Genomic DNA, 22421 nt, shown 5'->3' on the forward strand with positions numbered 1-22421 from the left:
TTTTCCTCACCATCTCTCTGCAGAACACAAGCAGGAAGCAGCTACCACACTGTGGTACACACACAAACACCGCAGTACAATAATCACACGCAGGAAATTAAAATTAATCCTCTTTCTGATACTTATACTCATTTTCCCCACTATCTTAATAATATCTTTTTTTTTTTTGAAGTTGAGACATTTTTCTCCAACACTCAGGAGGATGAAGTAAAAAGATTGTGAGTTCAAAGCCAACTCAGGCTACATAATGAAATTACATCTAAAAAGGAAAATTAGAAGTCCAGACCAAATGTTTTGTTTGGCAGAATGTCTCTTAAATTGGATTTGTCTGGCTGATTGCTCTGATTGGATGTAGAGCAAGATCAATGCTTCCAAGGAGATCTATAGAGCAAATGTTGTGTCCTCAAAATATCAACTGGCAGGGAACACATCACATAGTCCATCACCCGTGATCCTAAGTTGAACATTGGGTTAAAGAGGCCTCTCTCAGATGTTTCTCTTTTAAAGCACCCCCTTTGTAGGTGTTAAGTGACATGTGTCACATAGTTTTACTTCTGAATATGCTGAGCTTTGAAGAGTCTCATTCAACGATTTCAATTCTCAGCTCTCCTAGAGTGTGATCTGGGAAGAGATAGTAATTTCAGCAAATGTCACATTGTATCATCATCCCAGTGATGGAAATAGCCACTGTCTGTTCCTATACCACCCATCCCTGATTGTGGAGTGATTCTCTGTTTTATACATCTCCCCAATAGCCATGAATGGTAGCACAGGTCCACAATCCCAGTGTCCAGGAGGCAAAAGCAAAAGGATCATGAATTCAAAACCAGCCTGGCTGCAGCATAGAAACTTTTCTCAAATAACACAACACAATAAAATTTATCTTCTTCTCTCCTACCTTCTCCCTTAAGTTGTTAACTTCTCTAACATGGATGTGTAAGTCATTCCTTGACCAAGGTGATCCATTTATGTCGCCATAGGAACACACTGATGAGGAAGGCAGCCTGATCTCTGCCCTCAGGGAGCTCCCTCATTTCACAACTATTCGCTTGATGTCTATCAAAGTCTACATTTTTCTATTCACTAGAACTATAACAAGAACTATAACAAACAGTCAACCCCACATTGGGCTTACACTGGATGGGGGAACACAGATTGTAAACAGGGGTGGGAGAAAAGAGTTGATTTGAGCTTGGTCTGGGAAGGTCTCTGTAATGAAGGATTGCTTGATGGTTTGAGCAAAGGCCTAGAGCAGTGAGAAGATTATTATGTGAGTGTGAAACAGATGTTCCAGACACATAGCAAAGCACACATACAGCACATGCTTAGAGTATTCGAGAACAGCTACACACCGGCAAACATTAAAAGAGATAAAAATCTGTGAGGTAGAGGGCCAGGGTGGTGCTGACTAGACCTCTGAAGATGTGGAAGAAAGACTGTGTAGGCTAACACCAGCTTGGGAGCTGACAGAAGTTACCACAGCAGGGGTCAGCAGGAGACCCTGGAGGTGGGGGTGCAGGGGAGGGGAGTGTACCCTGAGGCCAGAGAAACTAGGAAGCCTGGGAGGATGAGAGGCCTGTGGAGCAGGTTGGAAGAAGAAGCTGCTGAGGTTAGCAGGAATGGCTCTCTGGAGTATGACTCCTATACAATGTTAGAGGCTGACTTCTGAAAAACATAAAGCAAAAGTTATGGATGAGAAATGAAGAACCAAAGTAAATAGAGCCTATGGTTGTGTTTCACTGATATTTAGCATATGCAAGGTCCTGGGTCCTATCCTCGGCACACATACACACACATACACACATACAAAGACACACACAGAGAAAGAGAGAGACAGGCACACACAGAGACACACAGAAAGACACAGACACACACAAAGAGACATGCTCACAAAGATACACACATAGAGACACATACACAGAGACACACATAAAGGCATAAAGACACACATACCACACACATGCACCCACACACGTACATAAAGGCACAAAGACACACACACTACACACCTACACAAAGACACACACACATACAACACACACAAACATATATACACAGACACATACACACAAACATACACACAAGCACACATACCACACACATACACACAAGCATACATATATGAAGACACACACATGCCATACACATAAATATTTATTTTGAGCAGGAAGGAAATCATAACACATAATCAATTTTACATGAAAAACACTATCAAATAATTTCTAAAACTATCAAATAAATTTTAATTTTTGATTTTCACACATTTCCTGCTGTCTTAGCTTCATGACCTCTTCCTAAGAGGATGGGCTTGAATATGGTCTTCAGTAGAGGTGCTAAATGTTTTAATTGTTCTCTAATATAGCTGCTCAAAATTCTTTTGTTTTGGAGAGCTTTGTTGTTGTTGTTGGCTTGTTTTTGTTTTTAAAAAGATCATGTATTATGATCCAGCCTGGTCTCAAATTTCTTATGTTCCTCAGGCTGGCTTCAAACTCACTCTACCTGCCTCAGCCTTTTAAGTCTTAAGATTAATAGCATATGTCACATGCTTGGTGTACAATTAGTTTTGATGATTGATTGTTCAGTAGAGGATTGCTTTAGCCCTACAGCGCTCCGCAGTGAGGTCCCATTTGTTGCTTCCTGTATGGTTTCTTCTTCTGCAAAGCCTTCTTGCCAAGGAGCAAGACTTGAGAAAACCACAGCCTTTGCTCTCATTACACATGGCAGAGTATACACCACTCCCAGGGCCCAGGGCAACTGGGCAGCTGGGCTGGAGCCACAAAACCATCAGTTCCTAGCCTTCCTAGCCCTCTGGGAACAAGATGAGATGGTTATAAAGCCTGGATCAAGATGACTCCACACAGTATTTGTTACCTGAACTCTCCTTCTTGGCGCAGAAGATGGGGTCTAAAGCCCATGGGATTCGTCACAAAGAGGCTCCTGCCCAAGTCTGAGGAGATACAGAAGGGGAAGGCAGTCTCTCAATGTTTAAGTTACTGACAGAAGTCATGCAATTCGAGGATTACTTTCTTTTGACAAATGTTTTATTGTCTCATTGTCCCATGAAATCATTGTGAAAATGGGCTGTTGTATTGGATATTATTGGTACATGAGCCCACACAGAAGTACAAATACATTCTCCACACGCTCCCCCTGTGACTAGTGTGGTCAGTCTATATTTTCTCATGACCACAGTGACTGTCCAGCAATCTCAGTAGCTGGTTTTCACTGATCTCAAGCATGCTGTGCAAAGTGGGTCAAATAGTCCCCCTAAATTCCTTTGTCTTAGTTCTTTGTCAAGATGACTTAGTTTGTCTTCTCTTGCATTGGAGGACCCTCTGCTTCCTGTTTCCTGTTACCTTGGCTTCCTCCTGCTCCTCTAAACATTGCTGCAACCTTAAACCACCACGTGTTCTGCTGTGCTGTTCTGTGAACCACATCCTCTTCAGGAGACACTATCATTACATTTTGAAAAGAAAAAAAGAAATTCTACTGAAGAAAGTAGGTCAAATTTAACAGTCCAAGTTGTTTTCTAAGCACATTATAAAGCAACAACTGCATAGCTTCTTCCAGCATGTGTATTTGGCTAGATTCTGCACTTTTTCTTACACATCAAATGTAACACCAACCAAGTGTGACACCAGCCGTGAATTTTTTTTTTTTTTTTTTTTTTGCGAATGGGTATCACTATATAGCTGAGACTGGTTGGGACTTGCTGTGTAGCTCAGGCTGCCCTCAAACTCATAAATCATCTGTCCTCATTTCCCAAGTGCCAGCATTACAGGCGTATGACATCATACTGAATTGCATGGAAGTAGTTTCAAAAAGCATTTTTTTTTCTTGATAACCTGTCCTTATAATATGTTTAGATGTTTCTTGAAGAGTTGTTACCAGCTAGCTAGTTTCAACTTTTTTAAATTATAAAATCAGGAAAAAAAATGTTGCTAAGAGATCCTCAGATCTTTAAATCTGTTTCTCTTTAATTTTATTTCCTCTCTGACAAGCAAATTATAGATGCAAAATGCTGGTCACCTGTAATGTAAAAAACAAATATAATCATTTGCTATGTAAATGTGCTGTTTGGCGTAGACCCAGGAGAGTTTCAGAAACCTACACGGGAAGCCCCCGTCTACTGGCAAAGTGGGCAAACTTGCTTAAACACTGGGGACCTGAGTTTGTAAAGTGAAGATTTATTTATTTTTACTTATGTTATGAGTTTTTGGCCTACATGTGTAATTTTGTACCATATGTGTGCTTGGTGTCTAAGGAAGTCCAATCAGGGCTCCAGACCCCCTGGAGTGGAGGTATAGACAGTCATGAGTTACCATGCAGATCAAACCTGGGGCTTCTAGAAGAGCAGAAGTGCTCTTAACCACTGAAGAACCCTTTTAACCCAAAGCTACTTCATTTTTGTTTTGTTTTGTTTTGTTGTTGTTGTTATTTGTGTAAGAAATGTCTGTTTCTTTTTCTTTTCTTTTTTATTTTTTTGAAAATTTTTGTTGGTTGGTTTTGTTACTGTTGTTGGCTTGTACTTTTGAGACAAGATCTCACTAAGTAGACCCAGCTTTGAATTTTGTTTCTGCTTCCTGAGTCCTGGGATTTGAGATTCAAACCTCCATGCCCAGCCTGCTTGTCTGTTTGTTTTGCCTGCCGTGGCCTCCTGAATGCTGAGTGACAGTAGCCTGTTTCATGTATTAAATGACAGTTAAGTAATCTATTACTTGTAAAACTGATGGCTTGGGGTTGGTTTAGAAGAGAAGAAAGTCTATTGGTAGTGCCAGTCAAGTTGCTTGTGGGCTGATAGAGTTCTTCTCAAAGCAACTCTGCTTCAAAGCGAGCCTGGAGCTGTCACAGCAGCTAAAACCAGGCTTTCTGGGCTTGGAGAGAAGGCTCAGTGACTGAGAGTGCTTCCTGCTCTTCCTGAGAACTCACCCCAGTGCTCACCGCGGGTGGCCCACAACCACCTGTAACTGCCGCAGGGACCCTCTTCCTGCACTTGCACATATGCAACACACATCCACACAACACAGACAAATACATCTCTTAAAAGTACACAGGTTTTACTTTTACTTGTTTAAAGCTGACTTTCTGTTTAATTGACCTGCCAGTCAGAGGAAGGATGGGACCTGGTGACCTCTGAGGACCATCCAGCCCTGCTATGTCACATGTCTGAGGTGGCACCACAGGTGTGTAGGCAGTCAAGGAGCTTGGTGTAGCTTATGAACTGGACGCTAGCTCGTTTTCCTCTGAAGAGTTCTAAGATGGTAATGAACAGTCCCTGGTGCTATTCTGGCAAATGCTGTGGCTAAGGGCTCATGACAGTACAATATGTGGCCTTACACAAATGCCGCAGCAACATTATGAGATGTATACTAGTATTCTCTCTGTTTGCAGACAAGGAACCGGAAGCACAGGGAGGTTAAATTCCATCTCAAGGTAGTTGCTGAGGGCAGAATTAACAGTATGCCTAGGACAATGGAGAACAAATATCCAGTAGTTATGTTGATGCCACTGAATAGTTGACATGAAAGCAGAATTTTGAATAACTAGATTCATGAAGGAGGCATAAACAGAGGGTATTATTTATAGGGAATGTATACACAGGAACAAAAAGAGTGTACAAAGCCACAAGACAACAAGGACCCTAAATAGCAAGAACTTAGCCTTAAGAGGTGGGTAGGAGAAACTCCTGAAAGAGTCTGAAGACATGCTGGCCTTTCCTCCGTGGTCAGCCACGCAGGGTGTTTAAGCAGGAAACTGACGAGTCCACGACTATATGCAGTTCCTATGCTGTCAGTAAGAACAGGAAGGCATGGGGACTGGAAGCTGGAGGAGCAGGTAGACCAAGCTTTCAGATATGGCCAAGCAGTAAGAATAAAGGAAAGGAGAAATCCTGCACAGGAAATCCAGTGGGGTTTTCTGACTCACTGGGTGGGAAAATGGAAAAGGAAAAGACCACCCCACAACTCAGACTGATGAGTGACACATGCTCACTTGCCAAACCTGGGGTGTGAGGCTGCAGAAAGAGAAATAGTGAGTGGGAGCTGTTTGTTTGGAAATGCCCAAGGGCCTTTAAATTGGCTTTTATCAGCAGGTAGAATAATGGCTGCTCTGATTTGGCTCAAAATTATGGCATGATTTTGCATGCATTTACTAAGTAAAAGACAATGAAGACTGCATTCAAACTGAATTAAATTTGTGAGGTTAATCTAAGTATATAATCTGTTGGACATATATAACACAGTACTTAGATTTTCAAATATACATGATTTAAGTTTCTTTATGTGGAAATGAGAAAATATTTGGGGTGAAAACTGAAGCTTGAATTTGAACCCTAGGAAATATTTGAGCAGGAGGAGAAGGCCAGTGCCCAGAAGTGCTTCTCCTCCAGCATGGCCTTCTTTCTCCAGGAAAGAAAAAGATCATAATAACTCTGAGAAAAGACTATCCAGTTTTCTTCTGACAAACAATGTGATATTCTTCCCAAGGCACAAAAAGAACCCAGAAATTACATACTTGTGAAAAGATTTTGCCTCCACCCAGTCATGGTGTGAACACGACTTGTTTTGCAATGCTGTGCCTCATTGCAACAGCACCTCCACCCCAATAACACGTTCAGCCTCATGGACGGGCGTTCTCTCTCTTGACCTTTGGAAAGTATCACACATACACAGCCTTCTGTCCTCATACTTGTGTGTGTGTGTGTGTAATACATGAACTATTTGTGGCTCTTATCCATCCATTCCAGAAATAAGGCTCTCTTGAAGGAAAGGATAATCATGTAAGTTAATTGAACTTACAGATTAACAAAATTTATCCTTATTAACAACAAAAAAGCTCTCAAAGTTGTGAGTGGTCTCCCACACCTAAAATCTTAGTTCTCAGTTGACTGAGGCAGAAGGATCCCAAGTTCCATGCTAGACAGACAACACAAAAATGATTTTGTATCAAATGCCTGATTTACCAAGAGTGCAAAAGGTTTTAAGTGTAACTTATTAAACATTATTTTGTGATTATACATTTGCAGCAGAATTTTGATGGTGATATCTTCTGAGAAATCAGAGACAGTAGTGTAGACAGGGTGAGAGCAAGGAAAAGGCAGGAACAGGTTACAAGTCACTTGTCTATCCCATAATGGAAAACATACAAAGCTTAAAACTTGAAATGATTATTGAACATAGTCAGTGACTATATTCAAGGAGCTTTGTGTATCATAAGAGAAGGGAAACATTACTTTTCCCTCTTAAAATTGGGGAGGGGGTTGTACTTTTACCAGTTGAATGTCTGTGTTGACTGCTGTCTGCTGTGCAAAGAAACTTCTCTGATGTGTTGTGAGAATTGTACTATCGTATGGGCCTAAAGATATGGATTTAGAGGGCAGTTTGAGGCTCTGTCCAGTTAGCAGAATCGTAGAAGCAGGATCACCTCTGAGGCCAAAGAGCTCCCAAACTATGGTTCTTACTCAGATTTGCACTTCTAGGTATGTGCTTCCTCGCATGTCATGGGCCTTAGGTCCAAGCTGAAGCTGGCTCCCATTGCATTCACACCACTGTTCCGCCTATGGCATATCTTGCTGTTGCAGTCAAGATCAAACCAGTCAGCATTCCAGCGTGGAGTAAGGAAGGGGCTTATGAGCACACACCTCTGGCTGAGGAACCGTTGACAGTGGATGGCTTCTGGTAGAGGGAGATTCATTTTCATGGAAGGGGTAGCTCCTGACAGGTTGATCACTCTCCAGTGGGTGGCTCCCTACTCATAAGTACACAAGCAGCACAAATTAGACTTGGTAAGTTATTTTTTTAAAAAGGAGAAAGAGAAAACTTTGGAGAGCTGGGAGTTAAGGTATGGATCTGAAAGAAATTGGAGGAGGAGAGGAGAACAGTTAAGATAAAATCACATTGTATAAATGTATGAAATTCTCAAAGACTTAATAAACTGTTATATTAGAACTGGAAGAAGGAAGGCTGTGGTAAGGAAAATAAGTAAGAATGCCAAAGGCCAACATTACTGCTGAGAATAATTTGAAAAAAAAAATTAGACGCTAGCTCTTCAGGGTGGCTATTTGGAAAATATTTACAGATTCAGCCCGTGCTACATAGTGAGACTTTGTCACAAATGTTTTAGTCTTGATAGTTTAGACCTACATTATAGAAACTAACTATGTGCCAGAAAGACATTAGGAAATTTGATATGCTATAAGCTAATCAAAAACTACTTTTTAGAAGAGTTTGGATGCAGGTGCCCTAGGTGGATAGAGAATGCTGTTACAAAAAGCCACTGTTTGCTTTAAAGGGTTTGTTTTATTTCTAAGTCTGTGTATGTGTTGGGGGATGGGGAGGCGGGCTCTGTCACCCGAGTCAGGTGCCCAGGGAGGTCAAAGCCAGAGTTGTGAGCATATTCATATGAGTGATTAGAAGAAAACTCAGGTTCCTTGCAAGAGTAGTATGTGCTCTTAACTACTGAGCCATTTCTCCACTGCTGAAGCCATAGATTACTAAACAAAAAAGTGCTAGTGTCTAGGTGGACTACCTTCCTAGGAGTTGTTGGTCAGGGCGGCTCATGAGGCCAAAACAATACAAGGAATTGCTGCTGCTCTTGGTGGCCCAGCAAGTCTTTATGGCAAGACCCCACTGCTGACTATGCCACATACTGTAGTCACAGGATGTAGAGAAGCAAGCTAGAACTTGCTGCCTACTTGCTGGTTAACTGTTACAGTGCCAGAAGTGTGGTCCAGGCTGGCGGGAATGGATGGTCCTGCTCAGCTGTGGACCCTGTGTGCCTACTGGGCTGGGCAAAATAAGCTCATCCATGCAATAACGGCAAGTCTGCTACAGGATAACCAACTGTTACTTTTCTGTTGCTGTGAAGAGACACCATTTCTTTTCAACTTAGAAAAGAAAGCATTTAATGGGTGGGGGTGGGGCTTGCTGTTTCAGAGAGTGAGTCTATGGCCAGCATGACAGGGAGCATGGCAAACACAGGACTGGAACAGTAGCTGAGATCTCACATGTTGAAACAACCATAAAGAAGAGAGAGACAGAGACAGAGAGGAAAAAAAGCAGACAAACACATACACAGATAAAGAGCCAGAGAGAGAACACTAACTAAAGTGACAGAATAGCAGGATCTTTTGCTCTTAATCCTTCACAGTTTCACCAGCTGGGGACCAAGTATTCAAACATAAAAGTCTATGGGGGCCATTCTTATTAAAACCTCCACACAACCATTTTCTGACTGGATTTGATGCCTACTCCACAGAAGGGATTCACATCTGCTAACACAATTTTGAGCAAAAACTTATGGCTGGGAAGGTTATAGGTCCTTCTGTGGTTGTTTTGCCAAATGGACAGGATATACCCATCAAATTGCCTTCAGAATAGCCATGATTATGCCCATAAATTAATGCTGTTGTCAGCTTTAGTCAAACATATTTCTTTATGTGGTGGTCAACAGTTACACTGAAAATTCACAGCAGGTCAAGATATTGAGAAAAAATGACTGTGGAATGTCCAGCCGTAAATGAGATATGTATATCACCTTCTCCAAGACTCAGGGAACTAATGGGGTAAGAATCAGAAAAAATGTAAGAGCTGGAAGATGTGGAGACCAGTAGGACATCCAGGCATTTCATGGCTGATACACTCTTGAACTCATGGCAGATGTGATTAATTGCACAAGATCTGCACAGAATTGCACCTGTCAATATGTTGTCGTAGAACAGCATATTGTGGAAGGGTTCAGGGGACCCGCTCTTCCGTGAGGACTTACACACAGTTAATGGTTGGTGAGGAGGGAAGTTTTCTTCAGTGGTGTGGGTACTGGTGAAGTACCCGTGTTTCCATAAACAACGCAAACTCACTGGGTCACACACACACATACAAAAGCAGAAAGGGGGCTATTTATGAAGAAGAAAGGGATCAGTCGGAGTGGGAGGGGAACTTGAGAGTATAATGGGGGTGGGAATGATAAAAAAAATACAGTGTGGAGGACACGTATGAAATGAGACCTACTATTATGTATAATTCATATACGCTAATGAAAGCATTAAAAAACACTTGCTCTTTTAGACCTGACATGTATATTAATGTATGTGTGGGGAAAATAATGATTTTTAAAAATAATCTATGGAAGAAAATATAGAGATGTGCGTGTACATATAAAACAGAAGCATATATGTATCCATGCTCAAATAATCACTGCTGGCCGAAATACAGCATCCTTTATGCTTCTATGTACATCCTCCTGTATTCTTAGTTAATTTTAGGTCACTTATGATGCTGTTTAGTGACAGCTCCCTCTCAGTCAGCAATGGAAATATGTTCTGAACAATGCATGTTTAGGCTTTTTTATTGTTGTGAGCTCAGAGAGTAGACCTACACAAACTAAGATGGCTGCACCACTGCCAACCAATATGATTCCAGGTCCCTAGTGGTTAATGCATTTTGTTCATGACAAAATCATCGTGAGTTGTTGAGCAGTATATGACGATAGTTGCTATCAGGGAGTGTTACCAAGAAAAAATGTTGATGTGTTCAGTGAAGAATTGTTTTCAAACATGTTTCCCTAATAAGGAAAAAATGGATTCACAGGTCTGACTGTACTGCATACTGATCCTCTACCCTCACCAGACTATTGATACTGCAATTGGCATTAGTCTTGTGGTATCTTATAGTGTTTAGAATCCTTGGGAATCTTGGTAAACTCTTCATTTTACATGTAACACATTTTATTCCCTTTGCCACACTGCACCCTCCAAGCCCTCAGGGAGGATGAATGTTCTTATCTCTTCATTTCCCAATCCAGCCTTGCCTAAAAGTGCTAGGAAGCAGAGCAGTCGCCCACTCCTTCCAAAGTGCTCTTCTATATTTTGTCATAACCTAGCACTTCTCCTTTCTTGCACAATTGTTTCATTTTCTCTAGAAGGAAAAAAAAAGCTGTAATAAAAAATATACTTCATTTCCATTCTTTTTACTCTGGAGCTTCTGAGTACTTACAAATAAACATACCTAAGCTCTTATTATTGCACAGATATCTTTATGAAGCATAGAAATAATTGGCAAATACATTTAATCACAGGCATTTTCAAATGCAATTACATTTTCATGTGTTCTTAAATGGAGGTAAAATTCTACAATCCTCTGACATGGGATCTTAATAGCTAGCTCATCTCTGTGAGCAAATATGTGATTAAACAAATTCAAAAAAGGGGAATATTATTTTGACCCATGATTTCAGAAACTTTAGTGCAGTTTCTTCACTCTGTACATTCAGGCAGATTGTCATAGTGGCAGAAATATGAAAGCAGCTGTTTACTCCTTGGACAGGAAGCAGAGAAAGGGGATATAGGGAGAGGCCAGGCAAGCTATAGCTGCACCCAGCATGGACACACCCATGATGACTTACATCTTTCAATGAGGCCCACTTCCTACTTTCCATCACTTCCCTAAAGTGTTACTATATTATAAATAAATCAAGGAATTAATTTGTTCATCTCTGGAAACATCATAGACACATTCAGAAATGTGCTTCATGTATCTTCTTGGTCTTTTTCAACCCAATCAAAAATAACCATCAAGAGCGGCATGAGACTCTCTCTCTTATAAAAGAATCCTGTGGCAAGGTGAGTCCCACAATGACCACTTTTCTCACCTGGCCCCAAGGATGGTAGTTTAAGTTTGAAAAACAAGTTCAGATTTTGCTCTGCAGCAGGTCCCAAGATGTAGCTCAACCTTGAACATCAAATTAGATGACAACCAGACATGCAATTTCAGGATATGCAGAACTTTCTTCTCTGTGTAGTTCTTTTCATGGCCTGCCTGGTGGTGGAGGAAAGAATGAAAACGCCTGTATCTCCTGATAGGTTTTAGAGACTGCTGATGTCTGTGTCTCTTCATGTTTCAGATGGGCGACTCCAGTGAAGACATAGACCAGATGTTCAGCACGTTGCTGGGAGAGATGGATCTCTTGACCCAGGTAAGCATACAAACCATGGGGGACAGGGATTATAGAATTTGAGGTGAGTGTTGTCTTTAAAAAACGTCAGAAATTGACAACATCATATGCCCTGACGTAGTTGTAACTGTGCCGAGAGAAAACAGTAAAGTTTTTATTGGTTCTGCTCCACAGACCACATGGTTTAATATAACAGGCATACACATAGTTATGTCAGTGTCGATGGTTATTTCCATTGGAAGAATTCCCATGTTTCCTTCAACGAACACCTCTGAGCCAAACCCTGCACTTACCTTGTAGAGACTAACTGAGAAAATGGCACCCAGAAGGATGTTTTTGTGTTGTCCTTTAAGGAAATACTGTGTTTCAAAGGACTACAGCGTCATTCTGAATTGATGTTAGAACTCAGTACTCTCTGAGAAGAATGAAGGCCACTCAGCTGGGCGCTACCTAGCTGAGAAAAGCAGCCAACCAAACTAGATTGCTCTCTCTGTGTCAGGTCAGACAGAACCCAGCAGTCAGGGGCTCAAGGACTGCTGACTCATGTCACAAAAGCCTGCGAGCTTTCCTGTGTCTTTAATGTTCTTACAAATGTTTCTTAGTTTATGGGACCACTAAACTGATCACTTCTACACGCAATGTGAACATACAAATGATACAATAATCTAAAGAAGATGAGAACATTAGGTCTCTACAAAAAAGAGGAAGACAAACTGCTCTAGGAAAATTTAACCATTTTTAGTTAGCATCTATTTTCTATTCCCAAAAAAATTCATGCAAATTTGGATTCTATGAAAGAAGAGACAAGGGTTGCGGAGGTGGCTTAGTGGATAAAGGCACTTGCTATCAAATCCGAGAGTTCACTCTCAGGACCCACGTAGCAGGAGGGAACTGATTTCTGCACGTTGGTTTTGAGCTTCACACGAGTGCCGTGCTCAGCTTGTGCACATCCACACACATAAACAAATAGAATGGGTTTTGCTTGTTTGTTTGTGTGTTTGTTTCCAGACAGGGTTTCTTTATGTAGCCTTGGTTGTCTTGGACTTTCCTTTGTAGACCAGGCTGGCTTTGAACTCACAGAGATCTGCCTGCCTCTGCCTCCTGAGTGCTGGGATTATAGGCATGTGCCACCGTGCCTAGCTAATGTTTTTAATTTTTAAAAGAGCAGACAAAATGTGAGGCTTTGAGGAAATTGTGTTGTTTGAGGGTGGGATTTATGACATCACATTTCTGTGGATGCAGATTTTTGTTTCTCCTTTTATGAAGGGGAGTTTCAGTGAGCATCACTCTCTTTCTCTGTGCATTTACTCATGTTTTTGGCTAATGGAAGAAGTGACCATCCTGACTGGTCAGAGTCTAGGATTTTCACCATCACTCAAGAGTAGGAAAGGGGCCTCATCTCATCTCTTGGATCTGCCACACACAAGATCATTTGTGGTCTTGTCATTGTTGTGCCCAAGCTGATGTAGTCCTGACTTTCCTTGGTTTGTGGGAGTCTCCCAGCTGGGTCCTAAGGATTGAGCTTGGACAAGGAAGTCTTCTAGTTGTCTAAGATCTGGCCTGTAATGTGAACTTGTCCACTTTTCTTCTGAGAAGGTTGGGTATTTCTCCAGTCATTCAAAGAACTGCTGTTATGATCTCCCTGTCTGGATTTTGTGCCTGGCCTTCCCCTTGAGATTAGAGGTATGATTAGGAGTGATGGATAAACTGTGGTATTTGCTTTATTTATCCTAAAATAAGTAAAAATTAAAGTTGGTGGGAATGCAATAATGTCATTGTAATACTGAAAAAAGTACAATTTCAAGCTTACAAAGAAGTTGAAACAAGAGTATGAAGAATCCCAATTTACTTTCCTCCCAAATTTTGTTGTTCTATGTTTCCTACCCTCTCCTACATATCCTGTTCAGGTGCCCTTCCAGGTAAATACAAAAAAAAGTCATGATTTAATAAATGATGTTAGGATAACACGTCTATTGGAGAGCTCTAGCTCTAGCTCATGCTTTATAACTTAATGAGTTCCGTGAATCAAAGTTCTAAATATATGAAAGGAGAGAGAACATAGAGAAAAAGGTGCTTATAATCTTAAAATTCAAGTCACATCTATGTAAGATAGAAGCTGTAAAACATAAAATGGCAAGAAGATAAATAATGAGATTATCATATCAAAAATCAACAAACGTAAAACCTGTTGGCTGGGAATGCAGCTCAGTGGTGGAGCAGTAGCTTGGCATAGCCAGGGCCCTCCTGGAGTAAGCTTGTTTGTCAGTCACTATTGGAGTTATCAGACATTAACTCCGTTGGGGTAAGCAAATAATTGAAAGGTTTGGTTGATGTTGAAGAATTTCTCTTCTGAATGACCAAACATTTTTTTCTTTGCTGTCACTAGGTAAATCCTTATAAAGTTATATATGGTGAGTGCCTTCGTCATGACAGCAACGTTTTGCTGCTGCTTAGCAAATTAACTATTTCATTCTTGTTATTCTCAGCTAACATAGCTGTTTCAAACTGTTTTTTATAGAATAGGTTTTTAAGCTGAAATATTCTATAATAAAAAAAATTTCATAAAACATTTTTCAAGTAAAAACACTTTGTCTGAGAGTATGTTTGGAGAGAAAAATGCATACATCATGAGTGGTTCTGGCTCAGGAAAGTTGGTTTTGTGAGTACTCATTGTGGGCTCTATGTTCACAGAGTTTGGGAGTAGACACCCTTCCTCCTCCGGACCCCAAGCCACCTGGAGAAGAGTTTAACTTCAGTGTGGGGTTTAAGGATTTAAATGGTAAGCACGGAAACTTGTGTCTTAAGCAATATGAAGCCATAATGGTGAGTGATGTCTCCATGGACTTGTACTGTGACCACGAAACTAAGAAAATCTTGGTAAATAGTGTGTGAGTCCAGGACTGGAGATTGTATTTTATTGGGTTTACAGTGAGTTAAGAAAAGTCTATTAGATATTTTTGCCTAAATGAAAGGGAAGACCATCTTCCATTTATGAAAAGTGTCAGGATAGCCTCACCTTTTAAAACAAATGAGCAAAGTTTCTTCTTATTACTAAGGTATCAAAAGATGTTAGTAAGGGGCTGTCTCTTCAGATAAAAAGTAAGTGTTTAATACAACTGATAATATATAAATGGGAACTGACTCATACTGCATTTTGTCCAGGTATAGTATTTTAATTGATCCATATAACTTACTGTTTGAAACTTTCAGTGTCCCTGAGACCAAAGCTTTACTTTATAGCAAGATCCTATTTACCATTTATTCCAGAGAACTGTGAGATTGGATGTCATTGAAATGATAATAAATCTTGAAATAATCACTTCCTAGTTAGTAAGACTTCTCTGGAACCCTTGGAGTCAGACATGCTGTCATTTGGCCACAAGGGTAGCCTCGCTGGAACTCTTGAAAAAGAATAGCTGACGACCTTCAATGCCCCCCAAAAATGTAACAATTAAAGTTGCAAAGAAGCTCAGTACAGAACCCAAAGTCCTGGCTTCTCATTTAGCTTCATTGTTTCTGTCCTTTGCAGCATTTTCTTCACAAGAGCACCTGTGACTCTTTCTTGGTCAATTACAATTCACCTCTTTCTAGAATTCTCTTTTTTCTATACTCTTCTGTTCACCACACAATTCATGCCAGCCATGTCCACCAAGATAACAGCATTCATGACGTTTTTTTAAAAGGTAGTCCACTTTTGTGGAATTATGACAGCAATGATTAACAGATACCTACACATGAGGTTCCAGTGGGTATTTTGTTTGGGGTTTTTCTACTTTTACTTGTTTTGTTGACTTGGTCTCACTATGTAGTCCTCCCTAACCTGGAGCTTCCTGTGTAGACTATGGTGGCTGTGAACTCTCAGAGATCTGCCTGCATCTGGGTCTGAAAGTGTTACAAATGTGTGCTTTATCATTAGTTCCACTAAAATTTAAGTTTAGTCCCTGTTTCTGTTGCTGTCGTTAACTCTCTGTTTTCTAAACACTTGATGCTTAGTATCAAAAAAGTAGCAAAGATGATAGAGTAAACTCTTAAACCTTTAAACATAGTCAGTGCTAGGATGTGGCAGCAAGAAACAAGATGCTCATTAGTGGATGACTTCAGGAGAGGATACAGCCACCAACTTCCTAATGTGTGTAGAAAAATAAATTTGATGAGGATACAATTTTATTGACCTCAGTTTAAGTGTTATTAAAATGAGTTAAAAATATTTTCCCAAACTTATTTAGAGGATAATAGAGAATAGAATCCATCTCTCTTTCCCTATTCCTCACTACGTAATTCTATAATACTTAGTCTATATTAACACATTTAAACTTTATCAGAAATGTGGGTTTTTTTAAATATTAATAAGATATTAAAGAGCATTTTAATGTAAAATGAACTTTTCTTTAGACAGTAATATAAGTATCATTATAGGGATTTTATTACTAAAGTATTTATAATTATGTATAATTTAGCTATAATAATTTACAATAATATTTGTTTAAAAGTTTTACATTAACAGTTGTGAGCAGCCATATGAGGAAATTATGAACAGGCTTCAATTGTTGTTATTTCTCTGAAAACATATTTTTAATTTTTGTATTGTTTATTGCAAATGTGTACAAATATAATTGATTTTTGAGTATTGATCTTGTATCCTATACAATCTTGCTGAGCACACTTTTAGTTTTGATGGTGTCTTAGTATCCTTAAGATTTTCTTTATAAAGCTCATGTCATCTTTGAATAAAAATAGTTTTTTCTTCTCTAATTTGCATGCATTTTAAAATGTTTTATTAAAATCTTCACATGTTACAGAAAGAGTCCCCTATCTATTGCTTTACTCTCTAAATGGAATGTAGTGATGGTTTCTAACTCTCCCTGCTTCCTTCCTCCTTCCTTCCTCCTTCCCTCCCTTCTCTCTCTCTCTCTCTCTCTCTCTCTCTCTCTCTCTCTCTCTTTTCTTTACTTCATTGTTTGATGGGATTTTTACTCTGTAGCCTGGTTGTCTTGGAACTGGCTATAGACCAGACTGGGATTAAAGGCCTGTCAGCATGCTGTTTCTTATTCTATCTTTTACCTATTTTTTGTCTCTCTCATTGTAACTATATTGTTTCTTGTTGTATCTTTTTCTTATTATATCTGTTAGATATTGTTCTCATGGTTTGTTTTGTGCTTCCTTAATGTATCTCTTTCTTGTACTGTGGTCAAATCTCTCTTACATTACATTTTTAAAAGAAAAGGGGGAAGCTACAGAAACAAGGCAGATAACTTACTTAAAAGCTAAGGATAAACCATAGAATGCAAAAGTTCTGTCTTCATGTCACTTAACTCCAGAGTCAAACTTAGCAGTGTCTACTCTCCAAGTTTAGATCACATGATCTCTTGAGGGCACTAAGGGGATGAAATGAAGGGTCTGGTGGATGCTTTATCTTCAGGAACCGTTTATAAGAGACATGTACTTTCTACCAAGGTGCACCGTTCACTTGAAAATCTTAAACAATCAGGGGTCCCACTAAAAAGGAGTGTCAATCCTACGTGAGTAACAGTGTTAAACGTCCACTGTGTATCTTTTCTAAAACAAAACTCTGAAATCACATTAATGCTTTGCACCCCTTAGGTTCTCACTGCCCACAGAACCAAGTGCTATATCCTGCCTATGGCAATATCATGTCCCCAGTTCCAGCTCCATACAAACATGACTCAACATTAATCAAATATGTAAATATTTATTGATCATTCTACTTTATTAAGTATTGCAGTATTTCTCAAGTTCTTTCCCAGGGGGAGACATAAGCAGCATCCTGCCCCTCCTCTTAAAGTCCAAAGACACACTGGGGCACCAGGCAACCAAAGTTCACTCTGGAAGCCAGTGAGTTTATTGGGCTTTTTTCTAGCACAGGTGAAGGGTTACCTACTGGAGGGTAAGCATTCTCTTTCTAGGGGCCACACTGAAAACTGCTATCACCCAGCGTGGATGAGGGATTTCTAAGAGTTACATGGATGGATCCCCTTCCACCCTAGTCTTCCCAGCCTCTTCTAGCCTTCCTGGAGGACAAGTGCAGAGAAAAGGTGGTAGCAAGAGGCTGGATACTCGGTGAGGATCTCCTCTAGGAGGGATAGAAACAGTCAGCAAGTACAGCGAGGACGGTTGGTTGAAACAGGCACAACTGCATGCCCCAAGATAGCAGTTGTTTGGCTCAAATGGTAGTCCTTATACAACATGTACATTGTGTGCTAGAAGTCAAAGGACAAAAGCACATTCTTTAGTTCAGGGTCTATTGAGAGATATCTATTACTGTGACACCCTTTCAACTGCCTAGTTAATCTGCAGCAATGGCTGGTGTCCCAGTAAGTCATAGTTCCTGGCCATTGTCATCTAAAGTTATATATAGCACCAGCCTCACTCGTTACTCTTAAAAGTTAAAAAAAAAAAAAAAGATTTATGCCTGCATTCTAGAAGAAGCCATCAGATGCGGTCACTGGGAACTGAACTCTGAACAGTGCTCTTAACCGCTGAGCCATCTCTCCAGCCGCTAATGCTAAAAGTTTTAAGTTTGGATGAGAAATTATACACAATCTTCTTACCCACCCTCTCTGATATCCCTTCTCAACCAAAGAACAAGATAGCATAGGCATCAGATTAGAGCCACCGAGGGAAGGAATTCGTGGGTTTGAGAGCCCTTACACAGCACTCACATGACATCTTACAGCCTTGACAGGGTTTCGCTTACTGTGTGTTGGCATTCGTGACGTTCCCATTCCCAAAAGACTTAGTATCTATAGAACAGAAAGTGTTCAAAACGGAAGTTAATGCTGTTCAGATCTGAGGGAGGCAGAATCAGGCTTTATGTCAAAGCCCCTCACTCTTCCTTCAGCACACTCTTCCCTAGGTTCCACCGCCAAGGGTGGGACTCACTCCTGGAGGCTTCTAGCTTCTCGGTCACCTATCAGAACAGCCAAGCATCGGATCAGCCAGAGCTGCAGGGCCACTTATCCTCAGCCAAAGGCTGGGCAGGACACGGCAGGGCTTGGTGTCTGAATCCTGCGGGCCACAGTGGCTGGGACAAGAGAGGCACACTACAGGCCTGCAGAAACTTGGATGTTTGAAGTCTCAGGTCAGACTCTGAGGTGCCCAGTTCCCCTGAGGGTGTGTTCACATGGGCTGAATACAGCCCTTCAGCGCCTCTTTCCCTGTTCCTCAACTCGGTCACAAGGTCATGGGTCCTCCATGGGTAGACCCCTATAGCCGTGACACCCGTCACCGTTCAGCCTTTGTCTTTGTATGCACAAAGACCCCACCATCTCGCCTGCCATTCACACAGAGTAATGCTCCAGTATCTGCTGGAAAAATCCTTCCTGGTGGTGGAAGAGCTCCCAGTCCCACACTTGTCATCTCTTAGCGCCTTCACAGAGCTCCACACCCTGCAGCCAGCGTTGAGCCTGCATGCCTCGGGCTCCTGGGTCCTCCAGTCTGTCTTAGAGATCCAGTGATATCCACTGACCTCTTCGCACCAGTGACCTCTCCAGTGACACTGTGGGAAACTCTGGAGCAAGCCCACAAAGGGACTAAATTCTCCTACAGGCACAGGGTTGTTCTCTTCTGTCTCCAGCAGTCAGTGGTTGGGTCATCTACTGCACCTATTACTATGGCCTCCTCCTCTCCAAAAGCGGTCCCCAGCCCGGCTGCACTCCACAGCGACAGCTTCCAGCAGCTGGTTTAGGCCCCTTTCAGATGGGAAGTCCAGCAGACAGGCAATTCTTCCCTAGTGGGGTGCCCTAGTGGGTTACCCATCGCAGCAACTTCTAAGTGGGTTCCTGCAGGTGGGGGTTGTCCCCAGGGCAACTTTATGAGATGCAGCCTCCCCGCCCCAGCCCAAAGCAGCTCCAGGTGCCACCTCTGTCTCTGAAAACATTTTAAAATAATATTTTTATGCAAAAATGGTTTACAAAAAAAAATACCTGCTTCACACATTTGATGAACAAATCTTGAAATGAGCACTGTGCCAGAACCACTATTCTGATGTTCTGTGCTGTGTGGCTTTCTGCTTTCTGCTTGGCTCCATTTCTGACACTCGCACTTCCTCATTCTGGGCCCACCCCGTCTTCACTGCATCATCATGTGGCGAGTGCCTGATCTCCAGTGCACTCTGCTGATGCCCTACTCCCTCTGTGCCAGGCAATCTAGTCAACTTGCAGAGCATGCATGTGGCTTATACAGCAGCTCACTCAGAACAGGTTCTAACAAATTCGCCTCCTTCCCCACCTCCCTGAAACACATTGTTCATTTTTTCTTATAAAAGCTCACCCAGCCCACTGTCTTCATAAAATCTGTACTACTTAGTCTCATTTTTATTTACTCTTTAATACATTTGCTGCATTAATCCTACACTTAAAAATGGAAGGTTTCCTGCGGAGCTTACAGAGGTTTGCTCTGTATGTCCATGCTCTCCCCTCCAAATGCTTCAAGAGAATTCCCCTTCTGCCATGTCCACTTTCCTCCTCCTCTACTTTTTCAAAGCCCAAGGCTCTTGCATTAAAATATCTAACAGTTCCCTACCATAGGCATCTACTCATGTGCTCTACCTGACCCTGTAGCTGGAGCGTGACACCCCCATGCAGAACACATTCCCACCTTTTGTTCTTGATAGGAACTCATTCACATTAGGCACTAAATATAATTATGTCAGGAGTCCCACATACCCACAGATGAAAATACTTTCAACCTTTCTTATTGTACCATAAACATTTAAATAATGATCCCCCCCATGTAGATATTGATCTTTAAAAAACTGCTTTCATTTTTTTCCAGGTACAAATAGTTGAGGTTTCCTCCCCTCCCCATTAATGTTACTTTTTCTCTTAGAGTCCTTAAATGCACTGGAAGACCAAGATTTAGATGCCCTCATGGCAGATCTGGTGGCAGATATAAGTGAGGCTGAGCAGAGAACCATCCAGGCTCAGAAACAGTCCTCTCAGAACCAGCATCACTCAGCCCTTGTGTCGGCCTCAGACGGACAGGATGCAGCCTTGCCTGGTTATGGAGCTGCTGCAGTTGGTGTTAGCCACTACGAGGACGTGTTACCACCCCCACCAGCAGACCCCATGTTCGACCTTCCACCCCCGCCACCGCCTCCTCCTCCTGAACCTCTCTCTAAGGTAAGTATGTAGGACCCAGGATGCCAGAACCATTGCTGTCTACCTACAGCGTACCACCCTGGACTTTCTTTGAGGTGATAATTACATCCGTAAGCTTGCCTAGACCTCTGATGTACTGAAACACAAAAGTGTGTGTTTATCGCAAGTCTGAAGAGGCTTCCTGAGCAGTGTTGTCTCATCTGTTCTCTAGTCCCCAAAATGAATACTGCAGATGAGAAATATAGAAAAGAATAATTTTGTTTAGCTCACAGTAATGAAGGTTGGAGAGTATTACGTTGTGTTTCTGGCAGCTTCCCAGTTTTGAGTAAGGGCTTCTGCTCATGACCCACTTGGTTTTTAAAGATAATACTTGGTCCCACCTTTTAATTCTTTACACGGGAAACTAAACTTCAAAACATGTTTTAGTAAGGACATTTAAAGTATAACAGATGTGTTTGAAGAATACATTAAGGCCAAATATAGTATTTATCATAGTTTGGCTAAAAGTAATATTTTCATATGCATATTCTTCAATAATACTCAAACTTTGGAGGACATGTTTTATTAACTTTGCGTGTATTAAGAGATTGATTTATATGTTTCATTGTCTCTGTTCCTAGCCCAGAATGCAGAAAATAAGAGGTTTTAAGTTGAGCTAATAAATTATTGCCTCTGGCAGCCCTGTTCAGTGGGATGAAGGCTATGTGTCCTTGGAATGCCTTTATTGGGTGCATAAAGGATGCTTAGTATTCATAAATTTCTGATTTTTGTAAAATAACTACAAAGTTTACATTGTTCTTACTTGGCATGTTAATTACAACATGTCTCTCAAAAAAAGTTAAAAAGAACATTCTGAATCCTTAAGTGAGCCCCTTTAAAAGATTTTCAGGTGAGAACCCAGTTCTGTGTTCTGTGGCTTCCACACTGGCTGTCCTGAATGATGGTGGGCAGTATCATCAGTGTGACCCTAGTGATCCTGGGACATTCTGCAGTTCTAAATGTAAATCAAATGTTAAACCACACTCTATCACACTCATTGCCTCACCATATTTATTCTAGAAAAATCACTTTAAAATTGCTGAAGCTCCAAGCAGAGGGTTCCTATGGTGTCAGAGGGAATCATGAATTTTTTGAAAGTAAATACAAAATTGAATGCACAAGTAGAGAGTCACAAAGTTCCTCACTTTTGCATATTTTGAGTGTCAAGCATCTTGACACTCAAAATATTTTAAGAACCAGTGGTATGAGAAGAGGTTCTTCTTTCAAACAATGGGAATGTAACCAGAATACTTCATTTCCTTATCATGATAGATAGATAGATAGATAGATAGATAGATAGATAGATAGATAGAT

The 22421-nt window shown here is 41.0% G+C and overlaps 1 protein-coding gene across 1 annotated transcript in view; it reads left to right on the plus strand.

The window, feature by feature from the left end:
* Nucleotides 1-22421, plus strand: part of Apbb1ip (amyloid beta precursor protein binding family B member 1 interacting protein) — a 97763-nt gene that overhangs the window by 26865 nt on the left and 48477 nt on the right. Inside the window, exons 2-4 of the mRNA XM_055608574.1 lie at nt 11899-11970; nt 14641-14728; nt 20797-21089. Of these exons, the coding sequence (XP_055464549.1) occupies nt 11899-11970; nt 14641-14728; nt 20797-21089 (453 nt within the window). The remainder of the gene's footprint in view (nt 1-11898; nt 11971-14640; nt 14729-20796; nt 21090-22421) is intronic.

Source organism: Psammomys obesus, unplaced genomic scaffold (assembly GCF_907164565.1).
Source record: "Psammomys obesus unplaced genomic scaffold, mPsaObe1.curated_primary_1811, whole genome shotgun sequence".
Lineage (NCBI taxonomy): Eukaryota > Metazoa > Chordata > Mammalia > Rodentia > Muridae > Psammomys > Psammomys obesus.